This window comes from Hirundo rustica, chromosome 2, assembly GCF_015227805.2.
Source record: "Hirundo rustica isolate bHirRus1 chromosome 2, bHirRus1.pri.v3, whole genome shotgun sequence".
Lineage (NCBI taxonomy): Eukaryota > Metazoa > Chordata > Aves > Passeriformes > Hirundinidae > Hirundo > Hirundo rustica.
The window spans coordinates 27273873-27295188 of record NC_053451.1 but is presented as its reverse complement, the minus strand read 5'-3'; the positions used below and the strand labels follow the sequence as shown (position 1 = coordinate 27295188).

At 46.5% G+C, this 21316-nt stretch overlaps 1 protein-coding gene across 1 annotated transcript; it reads right to left on the bottom strand.

The window, feature by feature from the left end:
• Positions 1-11114: 11114 nt before the first annotated feature.
• On the bottom strand, positions 11115-19746 carry TENT5C (terminal nucleotidyltransferase 5C). Its single transcript, XM_040056367.2, has 2 exons — positions 19673-19746; positions 11115-17080 (listed from the first exon to the last, which is right to left on the bottom strand). The coding sequence occupies exon 2, from the start codon at positions 17050-17052 to the stop codon at positions 15877-15879; it is 1176 nt and encodes a 391-aa protein (XP_039912301.1). The 5' UTR covers positions 17053-17080; positions 19673-19746; the 3' UTR covers positions 11115-15876.
• Positions 19747-21316: the final 1570 nt, after the last annotated feature.

Below are 21316 nucleotides of genomic sequence, written 5' to 3'. Positions count from 1 at the left end.
GGCAGAGCACGAGAGCAGGGGCAGTTCTGTGGGGTGTAGGGGTGAGGGAAAGCAGAGGCACAAATTCCTTTTCTCAGGCGCAGAGAGGAAGCTTCAGTTGCCATGCGGTCTACTGGCATGAGGGGAGAAGAGGAGGAAGATGGGGACCAAAGCATCTTGCACAAAGGGGGTATCCACAGGGCCCACTCACTCACACACCCAGGAAAAAACTGCTTTAGGCTTTTGGCTGAAAGTCGTGGGACTTTCATAGGCAGGAGGATGTAGGAGGTTTCTCTCTCCTTTTATTGTCATTATCAGTACCTGGGACTCCATGGAAGCTTTCACATTGCACCTGGCCCTCCAGCCTCATCCCATTTTAGCTGCTGTGCCTCTCACAAAGCTGCTGTTTTGAGTCAGAAAAGGTTATTGAGAGAGCAGCTGTTTCCAGCCACAAGCCCTGCTGCACCTCTACTGGGGGTCAAGAGCAGCCAGCCCAGATGAGGAGCAGGTCAGGAGAGGGATGTGCTTCACAGGGTGCTGACAGCCCCCAGGTGTCCTGACTTTACCATGACCTTTCCCTTGTGGCTCTAACTCCCCAGGAAACCTGACCTCTCCTCCAAAATGGCCACGGGACCTGCCACCCATGCTGCTGTTGTGAGAGTGGGGAAGCCAAGCATGTGCAATATCTTCAACAGAAAGGGTCTTCTCCTGGGACTGCTGATGTTCTGGTGGTCCCTACTTGAGCACAAGCCAGCTTTTGCCTAGATCCAGCCCCAGGAGCCTGGCCCTGGGTTTGAAGTATTCCCTTTCCGTTTTCTCAGGCTATGTGTGACACACAGGTAACTCAAACCCACAGAGAGCTACAGGTGGCTCTCCTCATGCAGGGCCATGTCTGGGACAGACCAGGAGCAGGAGCCCATCTCTTCCAGCAGCTCCCTGGGGCTCAGAGAAGCAATAATGTGGAAACACAAGCATAAGCCCCCATGTTAGCTCAGAAAGCCAAACCCCACCCAGCAGGGGATGTATTTCTCTGCTTCACTTTGCCACAGTGAAGGTCTTGTCCCCAGGGAGAGGTGAAGAAACACACAGTGCTGGGCAGTGGCAACCTTCTCCATAACATCTTCCAGGGACTGAGAGAGGCTGGAGCCACACTGGCCCACGTCCTGCCTCACCAACCCAATCTTCCCCTCATGTGAAAGCCGTGGCCAGAGCTGTCAGAGGGGCCAAGAACGGGGGTACAGCCCCTCAATTCCTGCCTCTTGAGCCAGCTACAAGGCTGCTCTGAACTGCCAGCTGGGATCATGCTTGGCTGTTTCTGTAGCAGCAGCAGAGGCAGCAGTGGAGATGGGGAAGAGGTGAGGGCTGTGTCAGAGGCAAGGGACTTGCACGGCACTGGACATGCTGCCGTGCGGGGCACAGTAAGGCTCCTGCCCTGCATAGCAACAAGGCTGCCTGTGACAGGCTGTTTTGCTGTCTGAAGTCTAAATTTGGCCCTGTGGCCAGCACCAGCTTCACTGCTGAGAAGCCAAGGTAAGGGGAAGTGAAAGCCACGGGGGCTGTGACACCTGTTCTGCCTTGCTGTTTCGCTTGTGTCACTCTCGGCAGACCTTGAGTTGATATATTTGAACACTGATTACATCCTAGCTCGGCTCTTATCCTTGTTTGTGAAGTTTGACTGAGTTCACACACTCTTGTGTACACAATGTGCCACCCTCCGGCTGCCAAGCAGCACTCCCAGCTGGCTGGGCTTCCCCCGCTCCACCACAGGGACCTGAGCTCCTGAGGATGATGGAAATGCTGTCCCCAGACCTTCTGCACCACCCACCAGCAGCCCAGGGCACACGGGAAACCAGAGGGGAGCTGCTGAGAGCCCAGGCTGGGTGTGAGCCTGCAATTTGACCCCCCATGGCAAGAGATGATGGGTACTGGCCCTTGTCCTGCAGAGCAGAGCACCCTCTGGAAAAGCCAGGACGGCTGCTACAGACATGGGGGTCTGCCCTTAAAGAGGGAGAGGATGGGGACCTTTCTATTCCTGAGGGTGCTGATAATGATTCTTCCACTTGAGGAGTGCTGCCAGCCTGGGTCACACTGTTCCACAGCATAACCCCCTTTCCCTTCAACCACATCCCATGGCAGCTTTTCCTCTCCATCTCTTTTTCTGTTCTTGAAGGGACCTTTCATTCTCCTGGGAGACAAAGACCACTCAAAACAACTCAGGCTTTCAAGCCAATCCCCAAAACTCTTCACCCTTCTTCTCCCCAGCCAGAGGGCCTGCACTGGAAGGAGGCAGCTGAGTCCTCTGTGACTGAGGGCACCAGTACAGCAGGGCAAATCAGAGCGCAATCAGAGCTTCCACAGGCAGACCAAGAAAAGTCATCTGTGTATTCCAGCTCCTTTTTTCCACTGGTGTTTCCATGGTCAGGCGGATACACTCATGACCTCCCTCTCCTTAGCTACACACTCTCCTCCTGGTATTTTCTTTCACACATTGGTATCCCACTCTTCCACACAAACATCTACAGTGGAACCCATACAGTAGGGCCTACCCATTTCTTTACTCACAAACATCAAGGGGATTAGAACTCACAAGTTGAAACACTGCCCAAACTGTACTGTAAAATTCATAATGTGGTCTCAGGCCCCAGAGCAAACAGTCAGACACAAGGTAGGGAGTTCATACTGCAACACAGAAGAAGAAGAAGAAGAAGAAGGGGGAATCTACTGTTCCAAACCAACATCCAGGTAAAGTGCTGCCTTTCGAGGGCTCTCAGCTGGCTGGAAACAAGTCCCTCGTGGGTTTTGATCAGCATCCACTGAGCATGGGAAAGCTCTTATCACCTTCATTCTATTACAGTCCTAGACCTGAGTTATCTCTTCTGTACAGCTGTCTGCTAAAGAGGATTTGCTGGAGGCTGCTTGTCTGTGCTTTTTGAGGAAGAAGCAAAGAAACCCTTGTGAGCCCACGCTGCAAGAGAAACTGCTTCACGGGAAGTGTAGAGGTGAGCCTGAATGGGCAAGAATAGCAAGATCCAAAAGAAGGGAATTTCCTGTGTGACTATTTCCATTTTCTCCTCTTTCCTTCTCTTTTCAGCTCTCTGTCAAACAAAATTCAGTTTTAAATAGTTTCTCCTCTTGTGCTGAAAGGCAAAGTAATTGGTCCTTATGAGACCTTCAGAGTGAAAGGATTACATAAAGTGGAATTAACGATTTGTGGCTATGGAACTGCTACACATGTGCCATAGCTGTGAGCATCATGGAATATCCTGAGTTGGTAGGAAGCCACAAGGATCATTGAGTAGCTGGATGCACAGTATTTGTACAGGTGACAGGTACCAGAAAAACTCTGAGAAGATTGGACATGAGGCTCCATCTGGACCTGAACAAAGAGGCTGACTTCTGAAAGACTGGTGGGAATAACTCCTAGAAAACAGGCTCTCCCTCTAGAGCCTTCCATTCAGACCAGGGTCACATGGAACATCCCTCCTCATCTCCTGGCTGGTTAGCCACCCCCGCAGCATCTTTGCCTCATTTTTTGGAGATTTCTCCATCAAACGAGGGAGCTCCTAAATGAGTTAATAAGCTCTCATAATTAAAAGTTGTGTGCAACACCCGGACATCCTACACACCCCCCCCCCCCGCCCCCAGCGCAGCCGGTGTGACCTCGGCAGCCTCGGGGGGCCCTGCCGGTGTCCCGGGGGTGAAGGGCTGTTCCCGCCGGGAGCCGAGCGCCGGGCGGGTCCGGGCGCTGTCCGCGGTGCTGAGCGCTCCGCGCTGATCCGCGGGGCACCAGGGACGGGTCTGCTGCTCGGGGGAAGCTGGGTGACAGGGGGGAAACCAACCGGCCAACAGCAAAGAAAAAAATAACTAAAATTCTAAATTGGATTTTAACGTTGGAAAATGAGTTTGATGTATGTCTTTCTCCACTCCTTACCAGTTGAGGGGTATCATCATCTTTCAGTCTCACAGAGCTCATTACGGTGGCTTTTAGCTGAAGCTATCATCTCTCTTGCACACACAGCTCTTTGTTTATCTAACATAGTCCTCCTAAAGAACTTCTCCCATTTGAAAATATATTTTTTCTCCACAAAGTTTTTTTTCCTATCCGTCTTCCTCAGAATTTCCTCCTGTTGAGATATTTGGCTTTTAGAGACCCATCACAATGCACCCGGCAGTACACTGGCAGGAATCCTCTGTTTCATACCCAAAAGGTTCTCATTTGGATACTCCAAAACCAGCTTCCAGACCCCTAATGCCTCCTGGCTGAACCAGTCTCAGGTGAGTGGTCACCAACACAGACTCAGTACTGACTGGTTTTCTAATTCTGGCTCCTAAATGGTTTGGAGTCATTTTCATTTGGAAATGAGGGAGTCCTTGAAGTTCGTGGACAGTAACTTTACCCAACCAAAGGTAACTGAAGAAAAATGGTTAAGAGCATGGACTGAATGTGCTTTAAAGATGTGAATTGTTCTGTGAAAAAGCTTTGGCCTCAGAGTCAGACTTTTCCCCTGAACCTCTGCCCCCGCCATGGCAGCAGCACTTCCTGCCACATTTAGACATGGAAAAAACAAAAGCTAGGACAAGTGGGTCACTCAGCTTCACGTGAGAGTGGAAGACAGAAGATGCAAAGACTCCTTATCCCTGCAGGAGATGTCTCCACCCTGACCCCTGCAGACCTTTGGCCGAAAGAATCGCTAACTCCCAGCCTGACACAGAGCAGAGGAGACTTGAGCAGCCTGCAAGAACGGACCCACGTCGTTATCACAGAGCCACAAGAAAGGGTGACAGGTCTCCACTGGGCTTGAAAGAAAACTCCCGGTGTTTTTGTCCTATTTCCAGCAGTTTGGGATAAGAAGAAATGCTGTAAAGGTTAACCAGAGGCTGAGTTCAGGTCCCAGATAACGCAAAGCCAAAGTGCCAACGAGCAGAAAAGCCCCAGACGGGTTCTGCAGCCAGGCACCGACACCAGGGGCTGCCTCAACTCTCAGTAACCCCCGGCACAGGACACAACACTGTGAAATGCCAAAGCAGCTTATTTTAGGTGGCTGTAAGTCAGGAGCCCTCAGCCAAAATAAACCCCTAGGCTCGCTTCAATGCATCTTTTTAAAGAAAAGTATTTATATAAATACTATTCTGTGAAAGAAAAATATTGTTGCGAGTCTGTGCAATATTTCAAGAGTTTCTTGGGATTTTTATTTTAATTATCTTCACTTTGGAGCATAGGAAGTAAAACATTTCTCCTGAATAGCAGTCATACCTACATTTTGCTGTTCTTATCACCTGTGACAGGAATCTCCATGTGATATCTGGGAGCCAGGCTACAACCAACACCTACCTGAAGAAAAATGAAAATAGAACTATTTAATGAAAGTGATATTTTAGCTCTTTAAGGACATATTAAGTGCCTAACAAAAAATAAGTAATAAGGCTTCTCTATACATTAAAAACCACTCTTTAAATATTTGTTTATGACATTTATAGAGAAGTTACACCTTGTTTACTCAGTGCTTGTATTCTCTGCTCACTCAATACTGTGAGAATAAAGATTTGGTTAAAGTCTAGGTAACCTGCCAGCACTCTGGCATGTCTGGATTCTCAAGAATCCATTGCTACGGAAATCAAAAGGAAATTAAACCACTGGAAAAATGTAAAAAGTATCTTAGGTTTCTATGAAGCCTGATTAAATTTGGGGGGCAAGGTTTAACTTGCCACTTAATTCATGTCATTTGGAGGCAAGGCTTAATTGACACGTACTTCACATCATTATGCAGTGACTGTGGCAGGGCACTGAAGGGCCCTGGGCTGCTGCTCAGCGCTCAGCAGCACCCCAGGCCCTCTCTGAAATGCCCCAAGCACAGAAATCCTCTCCCCAAGAGGCAGTGTGGGCACCACTGCCTTTCAGACAGCTCTGGCCACATGAACATTAAACACCTTTCTGCAGTTTCTCAGCCCCGATACCATTTTTAAAAGTAGTGTCATTTCAATGGATGTAAAATTCATCCACTTAGGCCGTCAGACAGTTTCAGGTAGTGCCACGAGCCAGTGCTATTACACTGCAGCCTATTTGTGATGTATTACAATGCAATGTGTATAGAAATGAACGTCCTCCTCTGAGATAGTCCCTCTCACAAATTAAACATGGCTTGCAATCTCTATCAAGCATGCCTGCAACAGCCTGAAAAACAGTCATCATAAAAAAAGACAACCCAAAACAAGAAAGCAAACAAACAAAAAAGAGGTTTAAATTGTTTTTTCTGCAGTTTTTCTCTTATGCAAGTCTAGACCACTATAGTGCATTGTAACAGCACTTTTCCATGAGGTCTGGGATCTGGACCTTTCGGCTGCAGTGGCCGTAAACTCTCTGATGATGATCTGGTATTATAACACTGCAAATCAGTCAAATGATCCTTGAGGTGAGCTAGAGACCCTTTCACTACTCACCTATTCTTTATTAGCAGTAAGTAAAACCAGCAACCAGGCAGCAAGCACCTTCAAAGTAAAAGCTGCTGCTTTGGACTTGAAAGTCATAACTTCACAAGCAGTTTTACAGCAAGACATTTATGTCAAGTATCACATTACTAGTAAATGAACTCTTAGTCACAAAATAAATTTCCTTTTTTTAAAAAAAACCTAAATGTTCTCACTTGGTACTTCAATTAAAACAAAAATTCAAGTCCTGGTCAACCGAAACTTGTAACTGTAGTTGCAATTATACCCATACAGAAATCTTTTATTTCTAACTAGTCAACAAAAATCAGTCTGAACATTCTGAATTCACACCAAAAGTGCTGAGGAGAGCCACATGTAACTCATGATAACAGAGGAGCATGTTTAGCATGGTTTACATTGCAACTGAGTATTGCAAAAAGTTACAAATTATACTTGTAGTGCATCCTAAGCACGAGCATAACACAGCCCCACTGCAGGTTCTGCTGGCACGCTGCTGCACTTTGAAGTCAGACCTGCTCCTAAGAAGATGGAACACCTCTCTGTCAGTTTCTTGGTTCATCTGGGGTGGGATTTTTAAAACCTGAATCCTTCTACTTGATTTCTGAAATGTCCCAATACCATCCAGCCTCCCTTTCCCTTCCCACCCCATCAACAGGCAGAAATTCCAAAATATCCACTCCTGGCCCTGCCAGCGGGTCCCTCTGTTACCAGGTGTAAAATGTGCTTGTTCCTCTCCTCAGGGCCCGTGGTCTGGGACACAGTATTAAATAGGAATCCTCCTTCTACCAGAGAAGTGCTGCAAGGAGGGAGGCTAACCACCAATTTGAGGCATGCACATCTCTAGCTGGAACGTTACTCCACATTCAAATTTTCCTCTGCTCCAAAGCAGACGGTGGGGGTATTTTTTCCTGTGAGCAGCATTTCTCTGGAGTGACTCCATGAATTTGATGCCAGAGGCTGAGCTCCATCTGCACATGTTGCTCCCAGTGATCAAACAGGGCTGGAGAAACACAGTCCAGTGCAGCTGGGCAGCAGGACAGCTGTAACACAGGAGCCCATGTCACTCAGGTCTGCCAGGCTGTTAGCAAACCCCTCACAGCACTGGACAAATTCCCACCGGTGTTACAGGGAATTTGGACTGTGCCTATGGCAGGCTCTCAGCCCTAAAATAACTCACTTTGTCCCAGCCTTGAGAAAAGCTGCCTAGGAGGACAAAGTGGCAGGGAACTCATGGGGGTCAAGAGATTTACATCAGTCCTGGCAATAAGTCAGGGCTGTGCAACATTTGGGGAGCCCCACACGAGCAGCGAGACAAGCAGATGCCTGTGATGAGTTACAGATGTGATGGCAAGAGCAGAAACACGGGGCTCCTCACTTCAGTTGTGCCAAACCAAAGACCCTTTCACTACTCATCTATTCCTTATTAACAGCAAGTAAAATCAACAATTAGATAGTGAGCCCCAAGGACGCTTGTAACTGCAGAGTTTTAGATGTGGGGGTGCAAAGGGAAGAACTGAGGAGTTGCTGTAAAGCACTGACAGAATATAAGGTTTCTTTGCTGTCTCTACTCTGTATTTGCAGAACAAATAAAAACTCCCAAAATAACCTGCGTCCAGTACCTCTGTGGACTTTGTGCTGACTCTGATTTTAAACCACCTGCAGGTTTCAAAGTGTCCGCAAGCACATCACGTACCCTTCAGCATGCAGGAACAATGCAAAACAGAGAGCCATGCAACACTGAAGACAGCAGGGTAGTAAACAATGAAGATGAGTTACTCTGTCCATCCACTTTGTGAGATTTTGCCCCTAGAATTCAGACAAAATGTTTTTCCAATACTCCCAAGTACAAAGTACTACATCTGGAAACCAGGAGAACAGATGTTGTTGATAGCAGATGGCAGAGGCTGCCTCAGAAAGCAGCAGATGGAACTTGAAATCACTATGGATAACTGACTCGGCACTAGCACTTGGCATACCATAATGACATGGTAAAAATGGCAGGCAGAGTTTGTGACACGAACATCAAGAGGTTGAGAAGCAATCTCAGCACCAATTTTTGGGCTAACAGCTGGTACTGGGTCAGGAGAAACAGGAACAACAAAATTACAGAAGAAAATGTTTCCAGCTTCTGAATCCAATATATTCAACATAAAGCTTCAAGTGCCCATTTTCTGCAGTTCATCCAAGAACTGAAGAGATTAGCAGATAGCAGGAAACCATCTGGGACTTCTCAGCCTGGTTGATAAGGATGCAGCAATCCACAGGATGAAAATTAAGTTCAAAGCCCAGTGTGAAAATGCAATTGAAATTCTCAGTAATGACCACAATCAAATATTAGAACAGGTTCTCCCAGTACACAATGAATTGCCGCTATCTTTTGGGCAAGCTTAGGGCACTAACTTTCAGGGGGGAACATTCAGATATAGCTTCCACGGTAAGTTTTTCAGATAAGCAATAGAGAGGGGGCAGGGAAGGGAAATGTTGCAGGTGGACAGTCAGTTCTGAAGCAAGAAGGGCACCCACAAAGGGACCAGTCTGTGCGTGCAATTCACATTCCACATATCCGGCACACTCAGATTTGCCTTGCTGCATGGGGGCACAGTGACTAAATTAGAACTGTCACACTTCAACCCTTCTCTTTCAAGGGGGGACAGTTTTCCCTTTGCTTGAGGTGCAACCAAGCCTTGGGAGTCTTCTACAGAGGTTTCTCAGTGACAAGATGTTATTGACACACACTAGACGAGCCAGTCCTCTGTCTTGGCCAGACTTCTCCCAGAGTTTGCACTACTCCATTCTCCAAGCAGCGTGGTGACATGGATTGTCCTCTAAGCTACTTACCAGTGACAAAAGCAGCCCAGCATTTTGCAGCACAGCCTAGGCAACTCATTCCTGCTGGTTAATTAAACTACTTAGGCAAGGGTCAATAGGATAACACTAACAAACGTACAGGATCCCTTAATGTACACACAGACTACCAGCTTAGGCTCTAGCAGCTGCTTTGCACAGTTTTTTGTCAAGACTCACTTTTTCCAGCATGATGACTCAACCCTTTCCGAGGAGGAAAATAACCAAGACTTGGCAGGCTAAATACTCCCTCAGCTGGGCAGTCTTGCCTATAGGACATGGAACTCGTTGGGATGAAGCAGAACAGATGGCAGTGCTGCTACCACAGCAGAACATGACTGCTGTGGTTTATACCCATATTCAACTGGTATGTGTTGGATAGATAAAAACACTGTTTTATTGCTCAAAATGGCAATTGCAGGTACTTAATATATTGATGAACTAGATACACTAATATGTAATAAGCAGTATCAAATAAGCAGGAATGAACAGGCTTTTTTTTTTCTCTCATAGGACCAATTATTCTGTCTCTGTAAGGGCACTTGGAATACTCTGGTTTCAAAAATATTAAGCGTTCCATCGCATAAGGAAGAAAATAAGTACACCTGACAGAATAATGACAATAATATAGAGTACCATATGCCTAACACCTCACAGCCCATGACTATATTGAGCTCACCTTGCACAGGACAGAGAAGGGAGAGTTCTAGCAGATACACTAGAACAAGATGCTTATTTTCACTAAGAATACAACTGCAATAGAGCAAAACCATCTTCCTTTACTTTCTATGAATGTTTACCATTATATAAGCTCTATATGGAACATACAGAGTACTCCAGCACCACTTGCCTAAGCACAGCTATTTTGTTGTTTCACTATCTGACCCTGCAAAGCTGAGCTTGGTATTCTAGAAACAGAAGGATGGTGCCCAAAATAACTCAGAAGCTTTCATGGTGTGACAAGCAGGGGCTAAGGCAGGAGAGTTTCAGGCAACAAGCAGATGGTTTGGGTTGCCCAGCTGCATTATCAGTTCTCTATTTAAGCTCATAGGGAAGCAATCAGATCTGGAAAAAAGACTACTCAAGGCTCATGATTACTTCCATGGCATCATACAGCCTCTAAATTCCACAGAAGTTTCCACTGCAGGTGTTACAAGGTCGTGGAGATTGGAATTTCTCCAGCAATAGTTAACTGAGGCTAGAGTTTGTCTGAGCTCTGGAGGGGATTAGAAGCAAACACAATTTTTAAGAGGATTTATTCTTTATTCTAGAGTAGAAGCAGCAAATGGACTGCCACACAACCCTAGCTTGTGCTTAGCTTTCACCTGCTCAGCTCCCACTGACCATTGGTTAGGAGTAGCATCAGCATTTAGGACAGTGTGAAAGCAAAGATTTTCAACCTGTAAATAATCTGAAAGACAATTGCTGACTTCATTTCTTACCCCCTTGGGTTGTGAGTTGAAGTCTGCAGCAGCATATAATAAAATGAAGTGTGTCCCAGAACAGACTGGCAAGCTCTAGTTCAGACCAGACCCTACCTAACAGGTCTAGGTCTGTGTTTCACCATGTCCTAAAGTTGAGACCAGATGATGGTCAGACAGGGAAAAAATGGTTCTCTAGAGACTGTCTCTATAATGAAAGATTAATCATGCCTCACTTAACTGACTAATCTTCAATAAGTTGACGTAGATATTAAAAAATGTGCCTTGAATGACACCTAAAGCAAACATTACTGTGTGCCCCACACTACTGCTCACCTCACAAGTGCACCTGCACACCCAGTGAACAATAAGATCCACAGATTCTTTGTCAGCATTATTTAGATGCAAAAATTGAGGCAAGGGTTGTTTAGCATAAGTTTATTGGCACAAGAATTTCAGCATCATTAAGGTCCAAACCCCAGTTTCCAAGGATGACAAGTGAATACCACAGTGCAGAACAGTAGACAAAGTTACTGTGACCAATCTCACATTCGGGCTCATCACAAATTCAAATATTTCTAGTTCCACGTTTTGCCAGCTAAAAGAAGAGGGAGGGGGAAAAAAACCCAAAAAAACCCACAACAACAAAAACCAAAACAAACCTCAAAAAACCAACAAAACAACACCCTCACTTCTTCCAAAGAGATGAGAGACAGGTTTTCCAAGAGCTGACTTCTTTTAACACTAAAAAATAATAAGATAAACATAGGAAAAAAGGCTTTCTAAATCTCAATGGGAAGTGCAGTTTTATTCAGAGAGACAAGCCCAATCCAGACATTTAAGTGACAAAAACCAGAGTGTTCCAACCATTCCCCCCAAAGTCTCTACTATAGACCAACAACCCACTCTATATCTAGCTTCACTGAAAATAAAGAACATTTATGAAATGCACTTGACTGTATTCAAGAAACAATTGAGTAAGACTTTGATGTGAGGGCTAGAAGTTTTATTATTCATTTGGCTCTCCCAATGCCCAAATTAGACCAAGCTGCCTGTGCCTGTGGTCAACATACCTCTTATTCCTGCGCCTAACAATTACAGAATCCTGATGGCAGAGTGAGAGGACTAGGAAACAAGCACCATCAGTACACTGACAGTTCAGAATTAAGGCAATTTGTCCAGGTTCTCTTCTAAGAGGCCTTTTCCCAACTACTCATATAGTGACAAGCAGAGATCTCTACCAACATCAGTTGTTATTCTAGGAATCAGGAACCCACAAAGCCTAGGCACATACCAAATGCTTAACCCCAGAACTCAAGTCCAAAATATGGATCTTTAAGTTTCAATGGAAAGCTTGAGGTATTTGGACTAGATTTCAATACTACCTACTGCTTTGTAAAGGAGGTGATTAATGGCAAAGCATGAGGATCTTTTGAAAAGTGGTTACTCAGAAGCAAGCAGTAGTCTTAAACCCCCAGCTCAGTGATTGAGTGACTGAGCAGAGGACAAACACAGCAATAATTAAATCTTTAGCAGAGTAAGCACAAACTACACTTCAGCTTACAACTTGTCACAGTGACCATGGATCAGCACAGGGATTTTACCAAAGTGACTAAAAGAGTCTTCTACCGGGTCTCCTTGGTAGCATCTCTATCAAATAATAATAAAAAAAGTCTATCTTATAGTGAGGAAGTCATGACAATAAACTGCAAGTCAGGGGGAACTTGGCAGTAAATATTGTCAGTAGGTACTTAACCTCAGACTGGCTTTGTCCAGCAGTGGCTATAAGCTACACAAAGAAAACAGCTGTTTTACACCACAGCCTAGTGAGTAGAAGCTTGATCCTGAGGAACGATGCACTGAGTGTTACTGCAGCTTTGTTTTAACGCCACTGCCCAGAGGGAATGTGTCAGGTAAGAGTCTGAAGTACAGTAGTCTCTCCCTAACCTCCACATGACACACAAGAGGTTAGAACAGGATTGCAGAGGCATTATTGGTGCTGAGAGGTGACTGAATCAAGCAGGCATCCTGGACTCAGCCTAGGCTCATCACTTTTACCTAGTGCTCATTCTCAAATTACCCCTTGCCACAGGGATCACCATAAACCTGAACTCAAAGCAGCTAACCCCACAGCAATTTAAGCCCCTGCCACCTGCACCATTGAGCTGCCAGGCTAACCCAGAACAGAAAAGGGTAGGCTGCTTGCAGCACAGTGGTGAAAAGCTACCAAGTACACCAGCTTTCCCTGCCAAGCCAGCATTATTTCAATGGCAACAGGACAAGCAGTGCCCCAGCAATCCCTGGAAATGCAGGGTCAATGCAGCAGGTAGTGTGCAGCTTCAGGATACACTTTAACCACTCGAGAGTTTAGTGTCTAGGAGCCGGGTTACAAAGCATCAGAATTTCCCACGTGCCAGAGCATCTCAGCCAGACAAGGGAACACAAGAACCCTGCAAAGCTCCAAGGCAGGCACTCAGCTGTTCAGAGAGCAGCAATTCAATGTGCAGCATCCTCAGAGGCCTCAGCATCGAGTTGCATCAGAAAAAGCTCAATACCTATGGCAGGAAACCTCTCCAGAGCTCTATCTCACTAGGAATCCAATTCAGCCTCTTTTCGTTCTCTAGCATTTCCTTTTTCAGGAGATGGACCTGGCCTGATGTTCAGCAGCCAAGGCATTAAAGACTAGTAAAACAAGTCTGTGCTTCCAGCTTGCGAGGAATCCTCCCAAGCATCTCACCACTTCTTCCACGTGAGCCAATGCACAAAAACAATTCCTAAGGACCAGCCACAACATCACAGAAGGCAGATACCCAAGTCTAAGCTCCTCTAGGCAACAGTTCACTTCTGCAATGGCTATAGCATGGGTTGACTTCAAGCACATCTATGCAAGAGATGACAGCAACTACAAACTCTAAAGTCTTCTTTCTAGTGACACTCTATACTAGGCCAAGTATTGCTTTGCGTGCAGGAGTTATTCTTGCCTAGGATTGCATTCCAGCAGTGAGCCTGCACTAAGTTTAACACATACGACAACACTGGCATCATGTTAGTTTTTAAAAAGTCAAAGTCTTGGATGACAGATGTCTTGTCTGTAAACCACACCAAGTCCAAGCCACAGTTAATGAAAAAGGCCGGGTTTGCTTTCAAGTTTAGCTCCTTTGGCTGACTAATCAGGAAGCCTTTAATGAAAAAAAACCACAATATAATCCACCAAATTATTTGTGTTTTTGCTACCGATGTTACTAGCAAAACTGTTCAGGAAATTAAGCTAAAGCCTGCTTGGCTACATACAGTCTACTTTGTAAATTGCATCTCTCCCTGCCTTCCTAAGCCAAATGAAGTCTTAACAGAGAAGCAGCATCACTGCTCTGTTGGGAAAGTCTTCATGAAGCAGTTATGAATAGTGGAAAGAACTTGTTGGTCTTATGAGGAGCAGGTAATTTTTACTGTAATTTCAGCACAGCACTGCTGCTGTTTTCCACCTTGAATAGCAACCAAATATTGGCGTTCCACCTGCTTTCTGCTTAAGCATTTGTTGGATCAGGCACTTTGGTCTTACAAGCTTGCAGAAACAGTAATAAATATTTATAGAAGTAATAAAAAAAGATTCAGTGAACAAGCATTCTTGCACATTGCACCAGCACATAATAAATAGCTCTAAGATTTGCCTTTCTAGTCTATGTCTCTGGTTAAACAAAAGGAACTTGAGATCATTGCTATATGTATTTTACTATTATAATTCAGTGAAAATCATCTGGTTAATTACACCACTATATAAATAACTGGGGAACTTTTTACCTTCCTTACAAAGCCCAGGAGTCTCAAAGAAGCAAGCTCATCACACACCGTTCAGGAGGATAAGCCCCCTGTACCTCTAAGGGAGTGCACACTCTTCCAGAGACTGTTCTGAGCTCAGACTTTGAAGGCATCCATCTTCCGTGGAGAGCTCTGTTCAGGGCTTGTACACCTCTTCAAGTGAGGGTTAGGAGCGGTAAAAAGGAAGAACTTTACCCTAACCACTCAAAAAGCCATCTCATACAGTGACCAGGTGATAGTGATAACCTAGTAAGCTCAACCCCTCAGTGGTGACAGAAAGGCAAGCCTCAGGACCTGCCTGAAGTTGTACAGTATGAAATTCATTTTAGGAGGGCCTTTCAGAATTTGTACTGTGGCAGGAGTGCACATAATCCTGAAATTTATAGTGGGGCTTGGGATTTTTGTTTAGGGTTTTTGCTGGTTTTGCTGTGGACCTGTGAGGAAGAAAATCCCATCAAACCCCAAAGTAAGAGCTGTGCTACTTCCCAACTGTGCCAAAATTGTTTTGAAAGCTAGTCAGAAAGGCTTTAGCTTGATGCTGGACTCAAGAATATTTTTCCAAGTCAAATGTTCAAACTGTGGCTCCAATTCTATTTAAAGCTTTGATTCCTCATTTCAAGGGCTTTTCACATTACCAAGTGTTGGACTGTGTTTTGGTGTGCTTTTAGAAATGCCACCTTCCAAGTTTTTGTAGTCAAGAAAAATTTGACCAGCTTATGCTTTATGAATAGACTTACTAAACCGTCTTCAACTTCCAAGAAATTAATCTTGAACTCGAGGCAGGACCACAGATCCATAGGCACTACAGGAAACAACATTTATGTCCCCTACAAGGCAGACAGTATTCATACCGTTACCAGCTCTACACAGACACAAAGTAAAAGCGACCCAAGCATAACATGAGCCCAGTCTTGGTACAATTAGTTCAAGAGAAATTTGGCCAGAACTTAGACTGAGGAAGAGTGATGAGGTTGGGGAATAGAAAGCAAAGTTTTGCTGCTACTCCAGGAGCAGCTTCTGCTTAAGGCATTTTACACCCAGTTTACCGAATGCTCCACTTGGATCACATGTTAACTGCCACTTCCAGAGCTAGTACAAAGTTTCTTAACTGGTCCTCTTAACGTTTGGCTGCTGGTCCTCTTCTCCCAACGAAGAGGTAATAAGGCTTTTTGGCATTTGTAGAGATACACTGAAAAGTTCATAGCAAGTCACCTGGTGGCACAATCCCACTGCACACCAGGAAATGGAGAGTCTGATACAGTCACATTTCCATTAGAGAGCATCCATCTGACAGCTATTTCTTGTCCGTATTTACACTCAGCGTGGTGGCTGTCAGTAGCCTCCACCCCGGAGCCCTCGAGGGAAGCGATCAATTGCAAGGCAACCAAGTGGGGTAGGACTGGCTGTACAGCACGGGGGCACTCGCAAGGTAGTAGTTGCTGAAGTTCACGTCACTGACGTAGGGTGCTGGCTGGTAGTAGCAGGTGACATTAGTGGCATTGGGGATGACGTTCTGTTCTGCCAGCACCTTGAGCGCCAGCAGAGAGATCAAATTGAGGGTCTGCCTTCGCTCGTGGCCCATGAGGCAGACAGTGCTCTCGTTCACCACCCTGCGCAGGATCATGAGGTAGTCGTACTTGCTCCTCTCTTCTTTGGAGAAGTGGTTCTGGAGGTAGGTCTCCAGCTTGCGCTGCTGATCCAGGATGTCTGGGAAGTCTATGAAGAATCGGGAGCACATGTAGCGCTCCAAAGTTTTGATCTCGTCCTTATCCATGGGCCTGAAGTCTCGTACTAAGAGGTTGCTATACTTCAGCAGCCCACCACCTCGGATCTCTTCAGGATTTTTGGTAGCTATCAGCTTGTTCTGGAGGTGATCAAAAGCTGCTTCAAAGTCTCCATACATGCTCTCCCCAATCACAGTTGGATGGAAGTGCTCTGACATGGGAGTTTCCGAGTAGTCATAGTAAAAGAGCAGGGAGTCCAGAATGATCTGGAACGAGTCCACACTGAACTCAAACTGCCGTCGTATGCAGTCTACAAACTTAAGCTCCACGTTTTTGCCATGCTTGTTGGAAAGCGATATCAAGCTCCACCGGTCAGTCTCCGTGTACACTTTGACCAGCTTCTGGATGTAGGCTTCCTTCAGTGCCACGGGACTGATTTTCAGCTTGCTTACTCCTTCCGGCAGGAAATTCAAGAGGGATCGCAAGACCACATCTCGAACTAACTGAAACTCCGCCTCACTTAGAAGAGAAACTTGGAAAATGAGATCCAGGTCTTTGCATCCCAGCCCATTATCCTTGACCAGGACATGACCGGCTGCAGAACCATTCAGACGGACGTCGTGGACCACAATGCCCGCTTCCCTCAGCCGGCTCCGAACCGTCTGAACAATGTCCTTCAGAGTTATCTTCAGCGTCGGGAAGTTCCCACGCCCGTGGATCGGAACCACCTCCGTAAGAACCTCGTGCAGACGGCTGACCTGCTCCCAGTTCAGTACACTGCAGGACATGGAGTCTGCTCTGCTACTTCCTTTGCCTGCCATCTTAGGGCTTTTCTTCTCCAAAGAAACTCTACAGAGGTAGAATATAAAAAGAAAAAGGCAAGTCAGAGCTTCTGTTTGTGTTTCCTAGATCTATTCCTAGGCTCTGTTCTTCTGTCCATTCACAGAGACATAATTCTATGTATTAATGATTATCAGCAATCCTTTCACCTGAAATGAGACAACTTTTCTACAGGTGCAGGGAAAAAAAAAAATTAGCTCTTTGTTCTTTTTTTGGTGAGGTAGAGTTACTTCAGGAAAGTAGTTTGTGCCAAATGGAAATTACCAAAGATGACACAAGGCTTACTTAAAGCTAAAGTTATCAGCAGCGCCAGCTGAAGTGAGATGAGCTGCGAAGCACTTCTGAAAGTTAGCTTTGAAGTTGTTTCATGATGCATATAAAGCTCAAACTGCTGCCTCCAGCTAACAGAACCACAGAAGACCCTCAGGTGTTAGTTTCAGGGTTTAGACAGCTAGTCCACTGATAGCTCTTAAATTTTGCCAAAGATACAAGGTTTCTTCACTTTCATAGAACTCCTTCCTTTCTGAACAATCCAGCATCTATCACTCACAGGATAAAGGCCAAGTACATCTTGCTCCTGCAAAAAGCTGCAGCTCTTCAACACTCTGGACAGAATCTCAGCTGCAAAGTCAGGTAACAGCATTCAATGTTGTCTTTGTAAAACAACTCTTTACCCCTCTTCAGAGACACTGCCTAACCAAACTACCTTTCTGGGAATATTCATACTTTGCCAAGTTCTGCTCATTTGTGAAGGGCAAACAAGCTTGTAACATCTTGGATAAATACAGAGGATGCATACCAAGTTCATGTTACTCTTAACACCCAGAATCTCACTAACCAGACTTAGTCACAGCCTTGTCTGAGCATTTTAAGCACAAGAGAATGATCCGATTAGCTGTGACATCACTTGCCTTTTGTAGCATGTAGACACTTCAGATGTTCTACAGTCCTGCAACTCAAACTGATGTTAATACCCTTTTCTTTTTTTAAGTGTTCCAGGTTTCAGTATAGCCAGGTGCTTCCTGACAGCTACAGACTAATTGAGGCCTCACCTTCTTCTGCCTCAAGTATCCTGAAGACTGCAGCTGCCAAGGTCAAACTAGTCAAACTTAAGCAGATTAACTCTTGCCTACCAAGAATGAAAAAACAAACCCTACAGTTTCCTAGCATGCCACAGCATAGCACATGGAACATTTTTACACAAGTTTCAAAGCGCAGCTATTGTCATCTCAGACCTCTCCTTTTCCAACTTTTCATTTTTGAGAAACTTATTTGACCTGCCACCTATTTGAAAGAAGAGAGTCAAACCCTAGAGCAAGTACACAGTGAGGTTAAATGCTTCTGGGGAAGTAGCTTCTGTCCTTGAGCATGAGCTGCTGCATTACAAGCTGTGCTGCCATGGATCACATCAGCACCAGCAGGCACAAAACAAACCTGTGATTTGCAAGATGATCAATCTAGGACAATTCAAGTGGTTCTTCAAGCTCGATTCTTAATGCTCCAACACAGCATAAACACAAAAGCATCAAGCATGCCAGCAGTTGCTCTCAGGCAGTTCAAGCACATTAAAGTACATTTCCTTTGCAAACTCACTGTACTTCCATTAAATCCTTCAGATCACTAAAGAACACAAGAGTCTTCCCGTGACTTCTAACTGAAGCTGCAAGTGCTTTCAGCTACTACCTCTGAATCTATTCCTTCTCCTCTTTTCCATTTGTAGCCCTCTCTTGCAGTCAAAACACACACGGCTCACTCACCCAGAGACCAGAAAAGACTTGGACCAGTGCTTCCAACCCCACCACACACACTTGGTTCTGCTTGGTGACCCTCACCTAGGAGAATAATGCACATTGCTGCCCTTGGGGGGAGGAAGACAAAGTATTTCATTTCCAGTTCAGTGGAGAGCTTAATTCTCAGACCGTCAACCTGCAAAGCCTCCCACCCCTAAACCACTTGTGTTTGCTTACTCGGCAAGTTTTATGCTAATGACAACAGATTCCTAGCGACTCCAATATGTTTGGGATGCTAAGAGCTCACTTGCCTCTTGTTTCACCGCCAGCCATTCCCTTCACAAGACCCGACACCTGAAGATGCTCACTCCTCGGGAAGAAAACCACTACGGAGGCAGGAGACACTATCTATCTTTAATACCGAGCGTAAAGAGCACTGAAAGCAACACTCAAATCAGAGGCAAAAAAAAAAAAGAGCCAGGACTACACCCCTTCACCTTGGTCGCGACGAGGTGCGCTACCCTGCAGCAGCAACTTTCTCCTGTATGACCTACAATTTGACACAACACCCAAAAACCTCCGCGGGCCCGTATCCGCGGAGCCCAGCGGCGCTGAGGGCGGGGGGCCCGGCTCGCTCGGCGGGACGCTCATCGCCTCAGCGAGCGGCCGCCCGCGGCGGGAACCCCGCGTTCCGCCGCCTCGGACGCCCTCAGCCGCGACACAAGCGCTGCTCCCAGGAGAGCTGCTCCTAGGAGAGCCGCTCCCAGGAGAGCCCGCCCGCCCCGCCGGCCCAGCCCCGGAGAGGGGAGAGCAGCCCCGGAGAGGGGAGAGCAGCCCCGGCCCCGCCGCTCACCCCGGCCCCGCCGCTCACCTCAGCCCCGCCGCTCACCCCGAGCAACCGCGCCAGCCCCGCTGCTGGCCGCCGCCGCCCTTTATGGCCCTTCATCGCCGCCCCGCCCCGGCCCGGCCCGGCCCGGCTCGCCCCGCCCGGCCCGGCCCGGCCCGGCCCTCCGCCGCAGCGGGGGCGGCTCTGGCCGCCGCTCCGGGCGCGCTGCCCGGGGAGCCCCGCGGCGCTCGGGGCGGGAGCGGGCGGGAATGGGAACCCTCGCCCGCCGCCTCAGGGGCTCGCCCCGCCAACTCCGCACACAGCGCCCGGCTCCCCCTGCCATACAAATACAAACTTTTCAAAGGGCTCCTCAGTTCAGGAAGGACATTGAGGGGCTGGAGCGATTCCAAAGAAGAGCAACGAAATTGGTGAAGGATCTGGAGCACAAGTCCCATGATGAGCGGCTGAAGGAGCTGGGGTTGTTTAGTTTGGACAAAAGGAGGCTCAGGGGAGACCTCATCACTCTCTACAACTGCCTGAAAGGGGGATGTAGCCGGGTGGTGATCGGTCTCTTCTCCCAGGCAACAAGTGACAAGAGACGACCCAGTCTTAAGCTGTGGCAGGTTCAGGTTGGACATTAGGAAGAAATTCTTCACTGAAAGGGAGATTAGACATTGGAATGGACTGCCCAGGGAGATGATGGAATCACCATCTCTGGAGTTGTTTAAAAGAAGAATGGATGTGGCACTCAGTGCCACTGTCTGGTTGCCATGGTGGTGTTTGGTCATGGGTTGGACTCCATGATCTCAAAGGTCTTTTCCAACCTGATTGGTTCTGTCATTCTGTGAATCTGTGAGCTACGATGAAGAGCTGACTGAAATACAACAGGGCTTTTCCGAAGGCACCTTGCCCCAGACAAAGCAGCTGTCAGCAGAGATCCCAGACGTCCAGCTCTGCCAAAGAGTTCTCTGTGGTGCTCAATTGCAAGCAGCCAAACAGGCTCTCATCCAGAACCTACAAGGATGGGCTCACAAGGATGTTACAGCAGTGTTGAAACAGCGTGCTACTGGAAACTGTGGCTGATGGGCTGTGGGAAGCTCTGCGCACACGGACAAGGATGATGGAATGACTGGACAGGAATCAACTTGGAGATGCAGTGTCATAAAGATTAGCTGGTGGTTAATAGTGCAGAGTGCGAGATCGTGCATTCTGGGGGCAAAAAGTTACAATTTCTGTTGAGAACACAACACTTCATCAAGCACAGGGGTATCTGCCTTTTGTTAGGATAGTCAGGACTCAATAGAAATGGGGGAGGGGGGGAACAAACACAACCTAGGACAGGCTAGCTGACATAATCCTAGCAGAAGTAAAAAAGTACTTACAAAGCATTGGGAAAAAAAAAAACAAAACACCACTACATCTGTTACACTGTTTGGCCATACACATCAAGAAAGATGAATTAAAACCTGCACAAATATGGAGAAGAGCTGGCCTTGAATGAGGAAACTGGAAAGCTCCTTTTTGCCTAGCAACAGACCTGCCTTGTTTTACCAACAAAGCCAAAGATGAACAGGAATAGGGATGGGTTAGATAATTACTTATTTTGCTCCAATATTGCCCCATTGGGATAAATAAGAGAAAACAAAATTACCTATTTAAATTATAGGATAACATTGACACAAGAATCAG

Coding starts and splice junctions, on each gene's coding strand:
- TENT5C (XM_040056367.2), bottom strand. CDS start 17,052: ATGGCAGGCAAAGGAAGTAGCAGAGCAGACTCCATGTCCTGCAGTGTA.